Source organism: Bombus bifarius, unplaced genomic scaffold (genome assembly GCF_011952205.1).
Source record: "Bombus bifarius isolate JDL3187 unplaced genomic scaffold, Bbif_JDL3187 scf7180000007966, whole genome shotgun sequence".
NCBI classification, from domain to species: domain Eukaryota; kingdom Metazoa; phylum Arthropoda; class Insecta; order Hymenoptera; family Apidae; genus Bombus; species Bombus bifarius.
Genome location: NW_022884352.1, coordinates 821,288 through 840,490, shown reverse-complemented (window position 1 = coordinate 840,490; position 19,203 = coordinate 821,288). Strand labels below are relative to the sequence as shown.

At 42.5% G+C, this 19,203-nt stretch overlaps 2 protein-coding genes across 2 annotated transcripts; both read left to right on the top strand.

Moving 5' to 3' along the window:
* The first annotated feature begins 73 nt into the window (after nucleotides 1-73).
* Nucleotides 74-1,863, top strand: LOC117216931 (peptidylglycine alpha-hydroxylating monooxygenase). Its single transcript, XM_033464110.1, has 3 exons — nucleotides 74-306; nucleotides 522-737; nucleotides 826-1,863. Exons 1-3 carry the CDS (start codon nucleotides 196-198, stop codon nucleotides 1,495-1,497), a joined length of 999 nt encoding a protein of 332 aa, XP_033320001.1. The 5' UTR covers nucleotides 74-195; the 3' UTR covers nucleotides 1,498-1,863.
* A 3,312-nt stretch (nucleotides 1,864-5,175) lies between these two features.
* On the top strand, nucleotides 5,176-18,233 carry LOC117208704 (putative mediator of RNA polymerase II transcription subunit 26). The gene is made up of 3 exons (XM_033449994.1): nucleotides 5,176-5,669; nucleotides 11,971-12,079; nucleotides 14,915-18,233. The coding sequence occupies exons 2-3, from the start codon at nucleotides 11,974-11,976 to the stop codon at nucleotides 17,650-17,652; spliced, it is 2,844 nt and encodes a 947-aa protein (XP_033305885.1). The 5' UTR covers nucleotides 5,176-5,669; nucleotides 11,971-11,973; the 3' UTR covers nucleotides 17,653-18,233.
* The last annotated feature ends 970 nt before the right edge of the window (nucleotides 18,234-19,203 follow it).

Here is a 19,203-nt window from a genome sequence, read left to right as displayed (position 1 = left end):
TTACGATACATGCAATAAATTTATGTATCTCTGATAGATGGCGTTTCCAAATGCTTATTCTACGTCAGAAATTATTTGTGCGTAGACTATAAGTACTGTGACTGTGTGTGGTATCGATTGGTGACATTTGACAAGACGACGTGGATTTCTTAATTAATATAATTTAATGTAATATTTCGAAATATTGACAAAAAGATGAAGGGAGATTTCACGATTTATGTTTTATTTACACTTTTATTTAAATTTATAAAATGTAACAGTGTAAATAAATATGCATTGCTTATGCCGAATGTTACATCAAGTAGGGTAAGTAAATACAGAAATATTTAGAGAAGTAGTTTTGCATTTAACTGTATATTTCAAGATACCAATATGAAATATATTTTTTTATATGTGTTTAACGACGTTATAATTAATATCTTTCTCGTTTTAACGTTTCAATCTAATGCTTAATTTATGTCAAGCAAATAATATAGGAACAATACAAAGAGATAATGATAACATATTTTCCTTATTTTTAGGAGGAATTGTATTTGTGTACCCCTGTTAAAGTAGATCCTTCCCAAAACTACTATTTGACAGGTTTTGAACCAAATGCAATGGCAGGTGTTCATCATATACTTTTATATGGTTGTGGAAAACCTGGTAGCTCAAAATCAGTATGGAATTGCGGAGAAATGGGACATGGTATAAATAATAACGAAGATACAATCGTTCCCTGTGCAGAAAATTCTCAGGTATGTAATATAAAATGATGTAGAAGAATAATTTAAGAATTTAAAGAGAAATATTATAAATATCTAATTATATTATCATTTTATATAGATATTATATGCCTGGGCCAGAGATGCTCCAACATTAATTTTACCAGAAGGGGTGGGTTTCAAAGTTGGTGGGGACTCCTCGATTAAATATCTAGTTCTGCAGGTCCATTATGCGCATACTGCAAAATTTCAAAATGCTGGCACTGACGACTCTGGTGTATTTCTCTATTACACATTACGTCCATTGAATAAATTAGCTGGTGTTCTCCTTTTGGGAACTGGAGGTGTTATACCACCTCGAAGTACAACATACATGGAAACAGCTTGCAGAATAAAAGAGAACAAAACTATTCATCCTTTTGCATATAGAACCCATACTCATTCACTCGGTAAAGTAGTTTCTGGATATTTGATAAAACCAGATTACACTTGGATAGAATTAGGCAAAAGAGATCCTTTAACACCTCAAATGTTTTATCTTATAAATAAAAATGTTTCTGCTGAACAAGGTGATCAAATAGCAGCCCGTTGTACTATGCATAGTACACGCGATAGTTGGACATACATTGGTGCTACTAAAGCTGACGAAATGTGCAATTTTTATTTGATGTATTATGTTGAAAATGACGAACCACTATCTATGAAATATTGTTTTACCAGTGGTCCTCCTAACTATTATTGGAAAAATGCTGGTCTATTTAATATTCCTACTATAGAGGCATCTAGTTTATAACGTAATATCGATTTTAAGTGTCCCGGTTAAAAATTGGTACAGATATGAAGCTGTTAATCAGGCTGTATACGGATGAACTTCTGAAGCGGAAGTATCCGTGTGATGCCGAGTTAATAATGAAAGTACTTTATCTATTTGTTACAAAATAAAATTTGTTTTCAGATTTAAGTTGACATTACTCGCACTTTATACAGTGTGTTGTGTATTATTATTTATTATATTTTTGTTATTAATAGTTTGTATACAAAAAAGAGTACTTAATTAGCTTTATACAAGTATACAATGTACACTAATGTTTTACATCCAACTGTAAAGAAAACAAGATTTTGTATCAAGCCTACTATCGATCAGAACGTTTCTAATGTACCTGCCGTTAATTTCAATTCATTATTATTGCCCATGTACAGCGAGAGAAGAAATATCTATTATTCCAGAAAAACTCTATCTTTTCTATTAAAAGTCTTTAATTCAGTCTAATATAATCAACAAATATTAACTAAAACTATGGCATCGGTGATATTTTTTGCCATATCTATGAACCATATACATGCGTTAATATAAATTATCTTAGTTAATGTTTTTGAAAATTCAGCGATGCTTCGAAAATTAGAAGAAGAAGACGTCACTAATAATTAAACGTGATAGAAAGTAAAATATTTTCACAATATAATACCTATATCGTATTATGATTATGATGTGATTTTACTTTATCTCTAGGTGTAGCAATTAAAACTTATATTGCAAGTTATACAAAAGATGCAGAGATGCATTTCTATGAATATTCATTTAATAATATTGTTTCAATACATTAATAAATCATGCATATATTATAAAATGTCTCAATTGCATAATTCTCATTTCGCTTTCCTTTCACGTTGAGCATAGGGATACGGATTGCAATTTTTATTACTATAGTTTTATAAATACATGTAACAAAAGTGTTTTGCAAAGTTTATTCTCTTAAGATTTAGTTCTCTTGAAAAGTATGTCGATAACCTTGGTCGTACGTTTTTGGAAAACAAATGAGCGGAGAAAGTGCAATGAGTATATAAAAGAATCTATTGATGTGGTCGAGCACTTTCAAAGTTACCGATTCTCTACTCGCTAAAGAAACGCACGATATTTCACCGATTTTAAGTTCTGCATCGTTTTTCGTACTTCCATATAGGGCAGAACAATTTACACGAGGAACATCCTAATTCATTCGTTGTTCCGTGGAAAGAAAGTTAATACGTGTTTTCGCTGTTTTCGTCGAAGTTGGGCGGAGAGGGAGTTGGGTGAATTCATTTTTAATTATATTTCAAACTTCTGAGTTAATCATATTGATTTGTAAAGTTATTACGTGTAAAATTGAAGACCGGTTTCTTTCTTTACATTTGTTTATACTTTAGTGCGCTCTTTTTCTTTTTTTTTGAGAACGATTTGATATCAACGATCGCGCGACTTTGTTACGAAGAAACAAAAAGAAACGATGTAATTCGCTATGAAAACCAAGCGATTCCTTTTGAAAAGTTGCATACATAAATTTATATCGTATATTTGTTTTCCCATGATATTTACCTACGATGTAGCTTCCTTCCTTTCGTACGGGTGTAAAAGAAGTTATATAGAAACGAAACATCGATGCTGCTATATACAAAATCAGGATGGATTTTTATGCGACAGAGTAAATTAATTATAGATTTAGTTCTATGAAAGTAATTGATTCCAGGATGAAGCGTAGTATTGAAATAATACGTTGCTGTGAAAGTAAAATTGACTCGAAGCCACGGTATACTTTATATTTCCGGTTCTTAAACGTGTTCCTTCATATATGACGACTTACGACTTCGTTAGTGGCTTGGTTGTTTCTTTTCAAACTTAAAAGCTAATAAAGGTCAGGAATTAAGCTCATCAACAGGAAAGAGAATGTTGTTAGAACAAGAACAAATACGATACAGCGCGTTAGCCTATAACGTTAGATATTTCTGCGTTAACATACATTTTTCCATTAAACAAAAATAGGACGTTGTCGAGATCTGTTAACTTCTGGTTTCATCAACGATTATTCAAGAAAGTTACTTAAGAATATTTAGTGTGATAATTGCGCTGAATTTTTCTGAAACGAAACCTTCAACTTTCGTTTCAAACTTCTTAACCTATAACATCGAAACGAAAACGAAGTGCATTCCGAAAGAACCGAATTGTTGTAACTTCTTCACCTTCTTCTTCCTTCTCTTTCTTCTTTGTCCTTTGTAAGGATACGTATCTTATCCTTTATACGAAACCAAAGACTATGATTTTTTTTAGTAATATTTATACATATATATGTATGAACGTGGGACGCGCTGATCATAACAATCAGAGTTCAGTAATGCGTCAATGAAAACAGCACGTCACGCGCACATAAAAGTATCATCGTTGGTAAAAGCATGTCTCGTCGTTAGGAAAGCGACCGAAGCACATGCAGCCCGATCGACCATACATATCCTCTGCAGACAACTTCGAAAGTAAGGCCTCGATCACGTTTTGTTCGAAGCAACTTGGGGCACGAACCAAATAGATCCGACTTAAGTTTTGTTTCTTTCGTTTCTCTCCCCCTCGCTATCCCCCTTCCACATTTTCCTTATTTCTTTTATCGAGCTCTATTTCTCATTGTCGATCGTAAATTACGCTCCGTGGATCTTCTTGCCTTTCCATTCCACAAGAGGAAGCGATATAACCGAGTTATATACAATAAAGTCGAATTACGAATCGCATTTTTCTTTTAAAATTCAACTCGGCAGATTTCCATTTCAGAAGCGGCCACCGCCTTACGGTTAATTAATGCGCGAAAGTCTACGATCTAATTGAACCGTGTACTTGGATCGTGCAAATTTTCTTAAAGGCAGCCGTCTTATCGGTTTGATTTCGCTACACGTATAGGTCGTATGAACCAGATATTACTGCAGACTAGAAGTCCGATTAAGCTTTAGATTCGAAAACATATCTTGCCCATTAACGGCAAACGAGGCTACATTGCGTCGAGTCGAACGCGCGTATTTGTCAATGTGGCACATCTTCGAAGAATTCTAGCGAGAATAGATACGCGTTAAACGCTCGGCTTTCCTTCGATAGTATTTTTGTATGCTGTACATATTTATTTCCCCCTCTTTTTTCTTTTTTCATTTTTTCTTTCTTTCCCGTTCTATCTCCTCCTCCTCCTCCTCCCCCCTCTCCTCCCTCCCTCGCTCGTTTCAACGCATCGCTTTATACACGCTCGCTCAAATTCTTCGATTCTATCGGTAAGAACAATCGATACTTTGTGCCTTCGACCTAGCATCGGACGATCTAAGAGATCGCAGAAGACGGTGTAGAACTATCCTTGGAAATTTATCCCAGGAAAGTTTAGTCGATACATTATGCGTAAAACTGTGGAACGTTTGGAGGATACGGGGTTGTGGTTGCACCGCATGGAGGGATGCATCGTTATGGGGGATGTAGCTGAACCCAACGCTAGCGATAACTCTGCCGAGTGCAAAATCGGTGGTGAGAGAAAAGAGGGTGATGGGAAGGAGAGAGAGAGAGAGAGAGAAAGAGAGAGAGAGAGAGAGAGGCACGTGGGACAAGAGAGAAGTCGCGATTGGTTAAGTCGGTTGGAAAAGCCCGTCTGACTCCTCGACCGGCCGGCACTTTGCTCAGTTCTCCACTGCGCTTCGAACGAACCGGAGCTTTCGCTAAACAAATCCGACGAGAGTCTCGTTACTTTTCGCGATTTTTCGGTTATATCATACATATCCACGCACGCACAAACATACACGCACACACGCACGCATACGCACAACTCAACGATCGATCGTTTGATTTGGCAGTTCGCTTGAAACAACTCGGTTTGTATGTTTATCGCTCGAGAAAGATAATCTTCCAAATATTTTTCGTCGAAGAAATTTGTCTCGTCGTTTCGGTCTTATTTCTTGTCTTGGTTCTCTTGATTCCTCATCCTCGTCCGTTACCCTTGCCGGTTTCTAATCGTTCAAAGACAAAAGAAAAGAAAACGTAACGAAAACGAGAGAGATTACGGAGGAAGAGAAGCTATGCCCGTGAACGAGAAAACGTCGTTAGTTTTTGTTTAAGGTTCCTCGATAGATTTACAGCTATCGCTTCCAAATAGAAGGGATTACTGGTACAAGGAAAAGGGATTCGCTACAACCGCGGTAAGTTTTCTCCATTTCTTTTCATTGTTCTCGTTTCTGCGTTGAATAGTACGAGCGAAGAACCGACGAAGCGACATGTAGAACGAATACGCTATGCGTATAAAAAGAGGAACGCTTAAAACGCATCTGCAACATACGATCATATTCGTTTTACGCATTCGCCAGCTTGATGTTCGAACGTCGAAAACTGGACCATTCCATTGACAAGACGGATGTGAAACGTTTGAGTTTTAACGAAAGATTTCTCGAAACAGCGTAATGCCGCGCGTATACAGCATGCATACAATTTGTGCATGTACGAACGAAAATGAGTTCACACTAATGCTACCGATTAACAGGAAATTCGTACCGCGACACGCGAAACCGTTGCCACCGAGGATTCGTGAATACCGTAGGTTCCAACGTATCACCGAAATTTGACTCAAGCGCGGCTTTGATTTAAGCACGATTCAAATTTTCTTTATACGTAAAAGGATACCGTTCTTGTTCGTTTTACTTTTCGCATGATTTGACCGTTTCCATCGTTCCTAGTCTCTTCGAGAAAATACGTTTAACAGAGAAGCGAAGCTTGTGCGAGGAACATTACGGTTTCTGTACGCAATTCGTCCACGTATAGCTGTCACGAATTCGAAAAACACGTTACAATAGCCACGTAGAACGAAATAGTCTATCGTGGGAGAATTTCAATTATAGGTTATACGAGCCGAAAGGCTTGCACAGCATCGAACGAACCGCGGTTTTCTATGCTCGTGCAATTCGTGCGATTGTACGCTCTTTAATCGTTTCGGTTTACGGGTGTACTTATCGATTTCTCGCGCTAACGCGATCTCGAATTCAGTACTCAAAGCCACCTTTTCATCGACGTTAATTATTTTCCACGTTTACTTAACTTAAGAAGGAACGTCGTAGGTCTATGAATACGTTGCTAGAGGATCGTGCCTACGCGCGATTTTAAATTTGACGATTAAATTGGAACGAGAGACGCGCAGAGAAGCGAACAAATTTTGACGGATCGAGTTTCTCAGACATTCTAAGTGTCAAGAGGTGGAACTCTACGTTAGTTGTTTAAACTCGGTTCATCGCGTACCCAGTTAGGGTTTCTGCAACGCGAACGTACGAATTTATCGGCGAACGAATGGAAATTTCTTTAATATCGAATCACGCCGGAAACTGTGACATAGACTTGGCAAGGCTTTTACTGAAATCAACTTTTTCATGCGAATCAGCCTAAACAGCGTTCGCGGATAACACATATAGAAACTATTCGAACTAGGTCGCCATCTTTTTTCCTCTATTCCGCAATACCGTACTCGGGTATCCAATCCCCGATTGGACTGTTGGCGCGCGCGAAATTACATCTGTGTCTTTCATCGACATTCAGGAAGAGTGCCAAAGTTTCTTCTCCGTATGTAGCGTGCTCGCTTGCAAGAAACCGCTCTTCCATCCTCAACATCCTATTCTTTCGATCGATGATGTTATGTACTTGTTATAGGTTATATTCCAAGACGATTACGCTATTTCAAATGCGAAGCGTTTCACGTTCGCAACTGTCTCGATGTTTTAACAGTTACACCGGTCGAAAGCCCCATCGATTTTCTTGGAAACTAATTAAATGCGTTTCGACTTAAACATATTACGCGCATACTACAGCGGCAGAGTACAGGTATAATCGAAACACTTTTCAGTAATAGACTCGCAAATAAATTTTCGATACGACAGGATATTGCATATACATGTGATTCATGATCGCATCTACGTACACGCAGATACGAAGTGTTCTCGTTCTTCTTCTTCCCCTGTGTGAGTCTCCTACGAGCACGCTGCGTATGGATATCTTTCTTGGTAACCAAGAAACGGGAGCGGTGCTTTTGTCTGCGACGATCTTCGTAAAGTCAAAGAAAAATTGATAGATATTCTTGTATCGTTGACGCGCTCCTACTTTCTGTATATAACTCGATCGAAAGATTCATATGGCAAGAACATTTTCGATATCTAAGATTCGAGGTTTAAGATTCAACGAGTCGAAAAGCAGAAGAGACGGGGAAAGATCGTTGGAAAATATTAATTTTTCTATGCACACGTTTATGAAGATGCAATAAAATATCTGTCATGCTAAGGAAAAGAGAAGCAGAGAAAGCTAGAGCCACGGGAGGATTCGATATTTTACGAATAACGAATTTAATCGAGCAAGAAAGTTTTATTTTATACTGCGCACCTTACTACGTCTTTTTTCTTTGACAATAAAAAGTATCGATCGATATCCAGCGAGCCAGGGGAAACGCAAATCAAGAGCAATTTCGTGAAAAGGTCCATCGACTCTCTCGTGACTTTTAACACGATGGCAGACTCTTAAATCGTTAATCGTCTCGATCGAAACTTCGCTCGCTATTCGATCAAAGAAGTTTTATAAATTTCGCGAAAAGGGACGAGAAATCGATATATTCGTTTTTTTTTTCTTTCATTTTAACAACAGCGTCATGCAACTATAACCATACTCGACGACCTAAATTACGGATTGCAGGCAAAGAATTCGCTGGAAAAGAATACGAGCGAAAGAAATACGTCCCTGTCTTGTTGTCGTAATTTATTTCATGGGATTGATGCCGTTCACGGGAACCCATAACTTTCGTTATTTCTCCAATCAGGCGGAAGACCACCTAGAAAAGAACCGGTGAAATCCTCATCGATGTAAGGAGCGAACACATGTAAATCGCGTGACCCCTATTCGGGACACGATTCCAACGGAAGTACAGAAAATCTTTACGAATTATACGGAACTACTATACGTACTTTCTTCTTTTAGGATCTCTGTATTAACGCTTCTGGCCCCCTCCCCTCTTTCTCTTTCCCCCTCTCCACTCCCTTGTGAAAAGAAAGAAAGAAAGAAAGAAAGAAAGAAAGAAAGAAAGCAAAGACACGCAAAATAGCGTCGTATAGTGGCAATCGATCGATCGTGTGTTAATTCAATGAGATTTTTACGTGGACGCGTAACCAGCGAAATCGGTGTTACGTTAAGCAACGACAAGGGTTCGATCGGTTTCTCGGATCGAATTGTCAGGCTTATCTCGACGTCTTGACGGGCAAGGTCCGAGGTCTGCGGGCCGACTACTTTTTCTCGCTTTTGCGGGCTTTTATTGCTCGCGCTACGTCGCGTCCAGCCGATCGGGAAAGATTCGTGGGACAGCGTTTCGGCACGGTTTCGCATGAGTATCCCGTACACAGGAGAGGCAACCACGATGAAAATTTCATCGCACGCGAGAGGAGGAGCGGTAGCGGGACCGAACGGCCTGCATACGTAATACACCTTCTTAGCTAATATAGGCCGGTTTCGTTTTGGGGCCACGACTCCCCTCGCGGCCCCCTTGCCGATGTGTCTCGTTAAAGTCTTGTTTCTCCTTTCGATGAAAAGAACAGCTGTTTTCGTTCTATCGGACCCCTCGATCTTCGCATTTTCACCACGCGCCATCTCGCCTCTGTTTTCTTTTCACGACATCCGCTAGACGTCCACGATGCGCGCTTACTCATCGGCTGCAATTACGATCACGATTGTCTCGCTTTCGTGCAGCGAACACTTGCATTGCCTTGCCTCGCGATGCTCAGCCTCTACTCGCTCGGCTACTAACCTCGATAGGTAATTTCTCAACTTCAACATCTCGAGATACCGAGACAGCACTTTCGTTCGAACGCGGCGATTTTGTTCCCCGGAAGCTGCTGGTCGCACAGGCCAACTTCAACGTCGATCGTCCGATTCCCCCGGATCAACGTAGCTGGAACGTGGGACGTGATCGTGCGACGATACCTTTACACACTAATACACGGCACACGGAAATTTTACAGGCATTTACAGACGCGTTCACACGCGCACGATAACCTTGTGTGGTCCGCAGGAGAGAGATAAAGTGAAACCATGGGGCCACGCTGTCTCGCGAGCCAACCTCGATCTCAGGGCCGTTCGCGCCGCACCGTTTCTTCCCGCTCCGGTTTTCATCTGCCCTTCTCTTTTCATCTCTTCTCTTCGTTCCTCTCTTTTTCTCCTCTCTTCGTTTCTCTTCTCGTTCCTTCCCTTACCTTACCTTACCTTACCTTACCGTACCGTACCGTACCGTACCGTACCGTACCTTATCTTACCTTGCCTTTCCTTTTCTCTTTCTTCTCTAACCCTCTAAATAACAGCTCCGTCAATTCCCATATAATACACCATGATAGTAAAGTTTTAACAAATCATCCGTTTGTTGCTCTTCCTCCTCCAGATTCTCCTCCTCCCCCTCCCCTCTCTCTCGATCTCAATCTCCGCGCTTTTTTGCTTTATCGTTGAACCGCGTGCAACCAACAAAAAGTAATTAAGGGCGCTGATGGCTACAATTTTCTGTTTTTGGCACACGGTGAAACAGAAGTATATTTTCGAGATACCGGTAAGACGTAATGTGCACTACATGGTTAGTAAGCAGGGACGGTCCGATGGCGGTCCGTGGATAATTTTTCGCACGACTGGAACGGTATTCGAACAACCTTAATTTCGCTCTAATTTTTTCCCCGCTAATTACATAAGTGCGCGAGTATTTCTTTAACTCGACTTCTCGTAGGTTCGTTGTAAATTCGATTTCTGTAAATCCGACGATCCGCCCGCGACGTTTTCGTCTTCGCGTGTAACCGCAAAGTAACGTACGACCGACCAAACGAGTAAATATCAGGCGCGAACATTCGTCGTGCGTTGTGTCGCGATCGATTTAGAAAGTGTTCGCGACGACGCGTTTTGTTATTCATCGAGAGACGAACGTCTCGTTTGGTGTAGCGCGAAAGCCAAACGCGGTCTATCGACGGTCTCGCGAATCGATTCGGAACGAATCGGATCGGGGAGGTGCGTTCTATAGTAGCGGAAACGATAACGTCGCTATCGACGCGCTCAGAGTTATCGCAACGTCGATTAAACGTACATATTTATATATATGTACGTAGTTGCCTTCGTAACGCTGTTGGAAAATTTCGGATGGACATTGTTTGTTACGTTCGATCGGAGGTTCAAGGTCGAATCACGGCGAATCAGAAGGCGGCATCGTAGAAGGCGGCATTCTTTGCTTGTTCGTTCATGCTGGCCACGTTCTTTCTTTGGGAATCTTATTCCAGCGACAGAGGGGAGAGAGGATCTCGGCGCCCGAAGCACCGTCTACCGTTACCACGTGTCTCTCTCTTTTTTTCTCTCGTTCCTCGTTTCGATATACATACATACGTTGTACCACGATCGCACGTGCAAATACCATGGAAACCGCTTCCAGCGGACTTTCTGAAACCTGCGCATTAACAAACATCCCTTCGTCTCGACCTACTACTGTCCGTTTTTCAATTAAACAGCGCCGACTCTGATATCAGGATAGAGATTAGGAAGTAGACGCGACCAAGGGATGACGATGTTCGTCGTTGTGTGACTGTTGCGTGTCGTTACAATGATTTGCACGTGTTTCGGGTGAAAGTATTACCATCGCGTCGTATCGTTCGACGCTTTTGAATCCGAATTCACGGGCGAGTTTCGCGCGTGCGCACGCGCACGTGCGCGTACCTCGCCATTTCAACCGTCTTTTCTGGCCCACTCCCCGAACTACAGTCCCCTTTTACGGAATTTATTAATAACTCGCGTATAAACGCGACCGACAGAACAAACTCAAATTTCACGCAAGCGCGATCTTTCCCCCGAGCCTGAACTTCCGCGTCTTTCGTCGATTAGCCGCGATTGATTTCGAGCAGGACGAGAACAGTTCTCGAACGTCGAACTCGTTGGTAGCGCCTCGTCGCGGATGAAATCCGACTAAACAAAGCGATAAGATAGCGAAGATCCGAGCGCCTTAGCACGAGTGACCATCGGAACAACAACATCCGGTCGTTCTATCCGTTCTCAGAAGTATATGACGAATACGATCGAAGCCTTTTCTCACTGCCACGAATAAAAGAATTTAAATACTCGCCCTAAAATCATGCGAGTCGGTCTTGAACAGTCACGCCTAGTGCTCACGAGTGTATTATAAACCAGAAAAAAATAAAGTTTCTTTTTTTTAAATTCCTTTTCATTTTACGCGACAACTCTCCTCGTTATCGCTGTTCCACGCATCTCGATCGATCTTGAACGAAGCGTATTCATCGAACGAAACGACTTGTCGATACTCTCGGAAGAAAAGATACGAATACGGAGTATCGTGATCGTGTCTCGATTCCAGAAATTAGAATTAGATTCTATATCGTTGTAACGGAAGACTGAAACTCGTCGATAGCGCGTAGCAATGCTACCTTATCAAAAATTTGACTGTTTCAGAAAATGTCGAGGAGATCGGCGAATCTACTACGTAGATGGTTATTTTTGGTGGGGCTGATCTGTTGTTCGTCGTGTCAAAGCGCTTCCTCTACGTTCGAAAACAAGACTGGTAAGTCACCGATTTCTACCTCAACTTTCCTTCGTTTTTTTCTTCATCCTTTATTCCAAACAGATACCGTAGACGAGAACATTAGAAATATCTAGCCGATCGTAGAATTTGTCGAAGAATACGATCGCCTATTGGGACGACTTGATTAATCGAACGTTAGATTACGCAGTCGTCGACGTGCTCTTCCGTATGCGAACGAAGAACGGTCGCGACACGATGCGATCGATGTCTCGCGTTACGGCAATTTTTCCCGTTGAGTATTTTAATCTACGTATCGTGGAAACTTCGTACGCCGTCGAAAATGTTTCGAATCGATCGAAGCGAACTTCACCAATTCGAAATCGTCGCGTGCCCTAGGCGTACGTGTATGTAAATGGCGAATATCATGGAATCGCTTAGTTTTCGACACTGTCGATTGTCAACCATTCTGCCGCCAAACGAATATTTCAATCTATAGACACCATAGGTTTGTATTTAGTAAAAACGTATTGCCATTTGGCGAGAAATTTTACATATACGTCTCCTGTGTGCCTAAGCGTATGTGTCGGGTCAGTAGGTCACTCAGCTCGGTGCTAAAAGAACACTCACGCGTATCGATACACATGCAACGTAGGAAAACGCTTGTATACACGTGTGGCGTATGCTCGCCTGTTAGGCGATACACACCCAACATGTATATACATATGTACCTCTTCGTTCGACCTTACTTTATTGGAATAATCCTTTTCGAAAAATTGTGTGTGTGTGTATGAGAGAGAGAGAAATAGAGATGGAGAGAGAGAGAATAACGTACGAGCGTAATAAGTGCAATATAATAAATAAGAGAAAGAAGTAACGTGGTAAATTCATTTATCGTTAAATCGGTCGTTAAATTTATCGTTAAATCAGACGCGACATTTGATTAAACTCTTGCAACGCGACTAAACAGTCAGCGATGAAAAATTTGGAAAATAGATAATATTTATATTATCCCCGGTATTTTCCAAAACAATCGAATTTCTGCTAAGGTAGCGTTGCAACGTATACATATACAGGGTGGTCGGTAACTGGTGGTACAAGCGGAGAGGGGGCGATTCTACGCGAAAAAAGAAGTCGAAAATATAGAATAAAAGTTTTTCGTTCGAGGCTTCGTTTTCGAGAAAATCGACTTTGAATTTTTGGTCGGTACGCGTGCACTTTATCGCGTCTCGTTATAACGGATCTCACTGTAGATCGTTGTCTCGATGGAAAAATTAAAAAAAAAATGTTTATTCTATATTTTCGACTTCTTTTTTCGCGTAGAATCACCCCCTTCCCGCTCGTACCACCAGTTACCAACCACCCTGTATATATGTCTATGTATTGGGTTTTTAATAGGAGTGATTTGAAACTAGCGACAATAAATCTGGGACACGAAAGAAATTCGTTCCTCTTGTCCCGACGATGGCAGGGACTGCAAGTACTTAACCTTAATGAATCTTTGCTCAGTTGTCAACGAATGGAGCAAGGTGCTCCGGCGAAAAATAAAAATCAGGCGTACTAGACGATTATACTTAAGCCTGGTCCAGACTGACAGATTATCTGTAAACAGTGTACATGTCGCCAGGCAGTGCAAATACACAGATTTTTCTGCGAATTTTCCGCGGGCAACACATGCGGTTTGACCGTGGATAATTGTCTGTTAGTCTGGGCCAAGCTTTACGTTTGCTCGTTTTCGCCTATGTATACGTACCATCGTGTGCGAGTATTTCTTGTTTGGCCAGACACTCGTGCGATAATTTTGAGAAAGTAGAGACGTATACGTATTTTGTATTTCGAACGTCGTGTATGCGTCGTCCTTAGTCGCATGACACGAACGAACACGATCCGACCGCAGTTGTAGTTATTTCTGCAAACAATTTACTATCGCTCGCGCGAATCCTTGCAACTCTGAAGCGCGTACAACGAACTTGGATAAAATACATTTTTATCCCTACGCGCGTGTTCGTGACAGTGGACGACGCGAACGAGAAAAAGAACCAATTCGTTGAGAGACATATTCGCTTTGCCATCCCCATAGGTCATCTCTACGCGACAACCATCGTTCCCTTTTTCTTCCTTTTTTTTTTTTTTGCAGAGCTCGCGTTTTCTCCTTGCACTGCACTGTCGCGTCGAGACGATCGGTTATTTAAAGCACATCAACGATCGTTACAAGCAGAAATGGACAAGAGAAATCATTCTGCTGTCGCGCCGTCGCACAATCGATATCGTTTTTCCTCTTTGAGCGAAAACGTTTGGCAACGTCACCGCGTCCTATTCATCCACTGTTGCGTCTTATAACGCGTCGCTTTAACTCGTTTGATAAATTCGTTGGTACGGAACCAGATTGTACAGCAATGGGATTGACAGAATTAGTTGATTTTGATTAGAACGAGCAAAGAGATTGCAGTCGATTGTCGATTGATCGTACGATACGACTGGTTGCTGTTCGTTCGAAAATATACAGGGTGGTTGGTAGCTAGTGGTACAAGCGGAAAAGGGGTGATTCTACGCGAAAAAAGAAGTCGAAAATATAGAATAAACATTTTTTTTTTAATTTTTTCATCGAGACAACGATCTACAGTGAGATCCGTTATAACGAGACGCGATAAAGTGCACGCGTACCGACCAAAAATTTAAAGTCGATTTTCTCGAAAACGAAGCCTCGAACGAAAAATTTTTATTCTATATTTTCGACTTGTTTTTTCGCGTAGAATCACCCCCTTTCCGCTTGTACCACCAGTTACCAACCATCCTGTATTTCATGCGTTCTATTCAGATTTTCCACGCGTTTCTATCGTTTCGTCTTTCAAGTGAATCGAACTATTTTGTTTGCAGGCCAAAATGAAGGCAAGCCGCGGGTATTTTCGCCAAGAATGGATTACGACGAGTGGACACCGCTTGGCCGTGGAGATCCTCTGAAGAACAATCCGACCTTCGATTATGTTCCTCCTGTGCTCGATAGAGTTCAATATTGGCTGGATTCTCACACGACCGAGCCATCCGCGAAACGCGACGTCCTCGTTTTGGGAGTTACCGCGAAGAAAACCAGCCCCAAAATAGCGGAACAGTTTTTGAAATTCGTAGACGGGCCAAAATTCACGAGATCGAATCATCAGGATGTTCCGTATAGAAACGATTTCACCGGTAGCACCGGTGCAGAACCGCCGAAAGTCGTGAGAACGAGCAACTTTCGAAACGGGCCGATCGACTATAGGAATCAAAATAGAATTCAATCGATACCAGCTAGCTATTATCCTAGTCCGTTTTACAATCAAAAGACAGAACCTTACACGATGATGTTACCACCACCGTTGACTCACAAGGACAAAATCGTCAGCTTTGTCGAGTCTACTCAACAGCAGCAGCAGCAGCAGCAGCAGCAACAGCAGCAACAATACAACACGCAAACGGAAGAAGGACCCGTGCTTCAGGACCCACAATTCTACGCTTCGCAACCTCCATCGAAAAGTTACAACCAGCAGCAACCGGGAAAATCACAATTCCAGTCTCAAACTTTGTCCAAGTTTTCTCAAAGCAAAAGCCCGCTTCAAACTGTCTCTATGCAAGTGGAAACGATCAAGAGCGTGCACGGTTCTTCGCCGTCGCAGCCTACGAAGCTCAAGTACGAAAGCGTGGCGACCACGCCATCCGTTTCCTTCGAAAAGTCCAATCTGATTTATCAGTCGACGCAAACTTTATCCGGCGGCTGGCCAACCGGTAGCAACGGTGTTCCGTCGTCGACGTCGACCATATCGGACGCTAGTCAATCCATTCGGCATACTACCGATTACTCTCACGATCAATACGAAATCGATCACCACGTCGCGGCGGCATCTTCGAATCACCAAGTTGTCATCGAACAGAACGCAAATATAATAGTCGACGGAGAGAACAACAAGGACGAGGATGTGATTATAGGTCAAAAGGAGAAGGTCGATTCGTCGAATACGGTGTCACCCGTTACAACGACCTCTACGTCAAATTTCCCTGATGATAAAAAGGAAAATACGGACGAACGGAATACCACCCGATCGTCCGAAAAAATGCACATCGTTATCGCTAATTCGCCTCATAGTCTGGACACCGAAACGACGCACGAGACGAAAAAAGGGCAAGTGGCGGTCGTGATGCCGGCCAACTATTCGGAAAAGAAGTTCACTCATGCTGCTTCGAGTTCAGAATTGAAGCCGCCGGAAACCACCGCTGTAGCCGGTCTCGTGGAAAATTCGACGACGATGGGGACGGAAGTGGGAATCGAAAGCTCGTCGAAAAACGAGTTTCAGCCAGTTCGAAATTTACCGATCGAGTCTTCGATCTTTCCTCAGAGTTCTCAGTCCACTGCCATTTTACCGAACAAATTGATGCCGACCTATCAAAAGCAGCACCACGCGGTGCATTTCCACTCGACGATGGCGCCGTTTTCGTCCCGACATCCTGTCGATTCTTTGCTCGCGTTTGCACCACCGCAAGCTCCTCTTACTTCGATCATGCACCCACAGGGTAGACCTAACCATGGGACGATGCACCTTGCCGATAGCATGCGTCCAACCGTTGGTTTCCGAGCTCCAGTCTCGATGTCGATGTTTCCGCCGATGACACATATGCACGCACCGCCTCCGCCCATGAGATCAACGATCGATCATATCGGATCATCGATCGTCGGAGATCAGTCGAGCGCGCATCGATCGCCGCCGCAGTTACAGAATTTGCCCTCGATGTTCATCGATTCGCCACCGCGAACTTCGACTTTGATCGCGCACTCGATCGCCACGGAGGATCATTATTTCGATCGGCATCGATCTCGCGTACCAGAGACCACTACGTCTATCCTTCCCACGCCTACTTCTCTTCCTTTTTTGCCTACCGCTTCATCGTCCTCGGTCGAGAATTCGGCTTTGGCCGTTGTCGACGCAAACACTCGACATTTGCAAACGAACGACCGAGATTCTTCGGGGAAAAAGGCGCCGGCCGACGAGAACGAGCAAGAAGAAGACAGAGAAAAGGAGAAAGAGAAAGTGGAAATGGAAGTGGAAATGGAAGAACAAGAGAAGCGGGAGAAGGAACGAGACAGCCGGAAGAAGATATCGATCGGGTCGTCCTCGGTTCGTCCTCCGGACTCGACGACTCCTCCGATCACTACCATGCCGAGCTTGACCACGGATCCCATCTTCTCGCATTATAAACAACCGGCCAAACCTATCCGTGGCCCGATGTACCTTATCATTCAAGGCCATTCAAAGGTGAAGACTTACAAACCTACCGTGAGCAAGCACGGCGTACCGGTAGAGGGAAACGAGATCCCGGAAAGCGTCACCGAGAGACAACTGTCGAAGTTCGAGCAATTCGTTCAAGAGAACACGAAAAACAGGAACAGCGCGACAGCAGCAGCGATCGAGAAGAAGAAGACGGAAGAAAAGGCGCGCGCCGAGAAGCTCGCGAAAGCTCGGCAAAATAATCTGATGAGTCTGGTAGCGAGCGGTTTAGCAAGTTTCACCGTACCACCTTCTTCTTCCGCGGCCGAAGACGAACACCGAGGAAACACAGTGACCACGATCGAGATCAACGCCAATTAAGACTGTTCGCGCAGACAGGTCAACGGATTTTCTTGCAAAACGCGACGATACGCTCCAAGCATCAATACGAAATCGAGATTCGACTTGGCTCTAGGTTCCACACACCTATTACGATAAACGCGAACGTCGTTTTATACGGAACACGACAAGTTCGATCGTACGAAATTCGATCGAGCAAATATCACTGGTTCGAATCGGTCGAACCAGCAAATATCCGCGAGCTAATCGAAATAGCAAACGATAAGAATACGCAAACGCGAATCCGCAGCGAGTTCGTTCGATCGTAATCTGTCGGATATTTGGCTCGCGTTTCAACGATCGAATCTCCTTCGATTATTTTCAATTACTTTGTCACGTAATTACGCGATCACCTTTGCAGAGGCTCATCGTGGTAGATCCGCGATCTATCGATCTAGCACGGTCTCTCGTCTTCGATACGAGAACGCGCGCCAATTTCTAATGTGCCAGTATATGTACACACACACGATCGCGCGTACAAAATAAATGCGTATAAATTATTGATACACGCATGCGCGCATATACGTAGATATATGCGCGCATGTATACGTATAAGTGAAATATACAGGGTGGTTGGCAACTGGTGGTACAAGCGGAAAGGGGGTGATTCTACGCGAGAAAAGAAGTCGAAAATATAGAATAAAAATTTTCTTTTTAATTTTTTTTTTTTAATTTTTCCATCGAGACAACGATCTACAGTGAGATCCGTTTTAACGAGACGCGATAAAGTGCACGCGTACCGACCAAAAATTCAAAGTCGATTTTCTCGAAAACGAAGCCTCGAACGAAAAACGTTTATTCTATATTTTCGACTTTTTTTTTCGCGTAGAATCACCCCGTTTCCGCTTGTACCGGCCAGTTACCAACCAGCCTGTATACGTCGCGTGTCGTGACGAATCAGCGGATCGCTCAACCTAGAACTGTTTTCAACGCGTAAATTATTATTGTAAATTATTGCACGACCGATTGTCGTCTCGCGAAACAGTCTTTTCACTTGGTACCGTTCTTCCTGTTCGAAACAATCGATCCTAGCTCGAACATGCACTTGGATGTACACGTGAAAAGGTGCAAGATATCCATGAAACGTATTTATCGCAATATCGTATGATAATATCATCGATTATTATCACAACCATCGCGATCGATGATATATCTGTTGTATCGTTACGTCGATACACGATTACCGCTTTTCCGATCGATGTGACTCATGCACGTTTTATAAGCGATTCGATCGGTCCAGATCATCGATTACTAATTCTACGCAAATATTTACATCCGCGTTCGCGATCACGTTGACGCTCACGCTCACGCTCACGATAAGAGTCAGATTTCCATAGACGTTGCCATCGCATACAGTTCGTATTGTATTATTAACGCTAGTCTTACGTCTATCAGTCATCGTGCTTATCGTATATACACCAATATCCAACTTCGTATTTCAATCGTTTTATTTACTTGTTGAAATTGGTTACGATCGTAGCGGCGGTGACTGTATGTCCGGTCGTTATCACGACGAGTAAAAACGATGGTTTG

Bases quoted from the DNA above. Each gene is read 5' to 3' on its own strand.
- LOC117216931 (XM_033464110.1), top strand. From the start codon at position 196: ATGAAGGGAGATTTCACGATTTATGTTTTATTTACACTTTTATTTAAA. The intron at 307-521 runs GTAAGTAAATAC...CCTTATTTTTAG, and splicing joins CGAATGTTACATCAAGTAGG to GAGGAATTGTATTTGTGTAC. The intron at 738-825 runs GTATGTAATATA...CATTTTATATAG, and splicing joins CCTGTGCAGAAAATTCTCAG to ATATTATATGCCTGGGCCAG.
- LOC117208704 (XM_033449994.1), top strand. From the start codon at position 11,974: ATGTCGAGGAGATCGGCGAATCTACTACGTAGATGGTTATTTTTGGTG. The intron at 12,080-14,914 runs GTAAGTCACCGA...TTTTGTTTGCAG, and splicing joins TACGTTCGAAAACAAGACTG to GCCAAAATGAAGGCAAGCCG.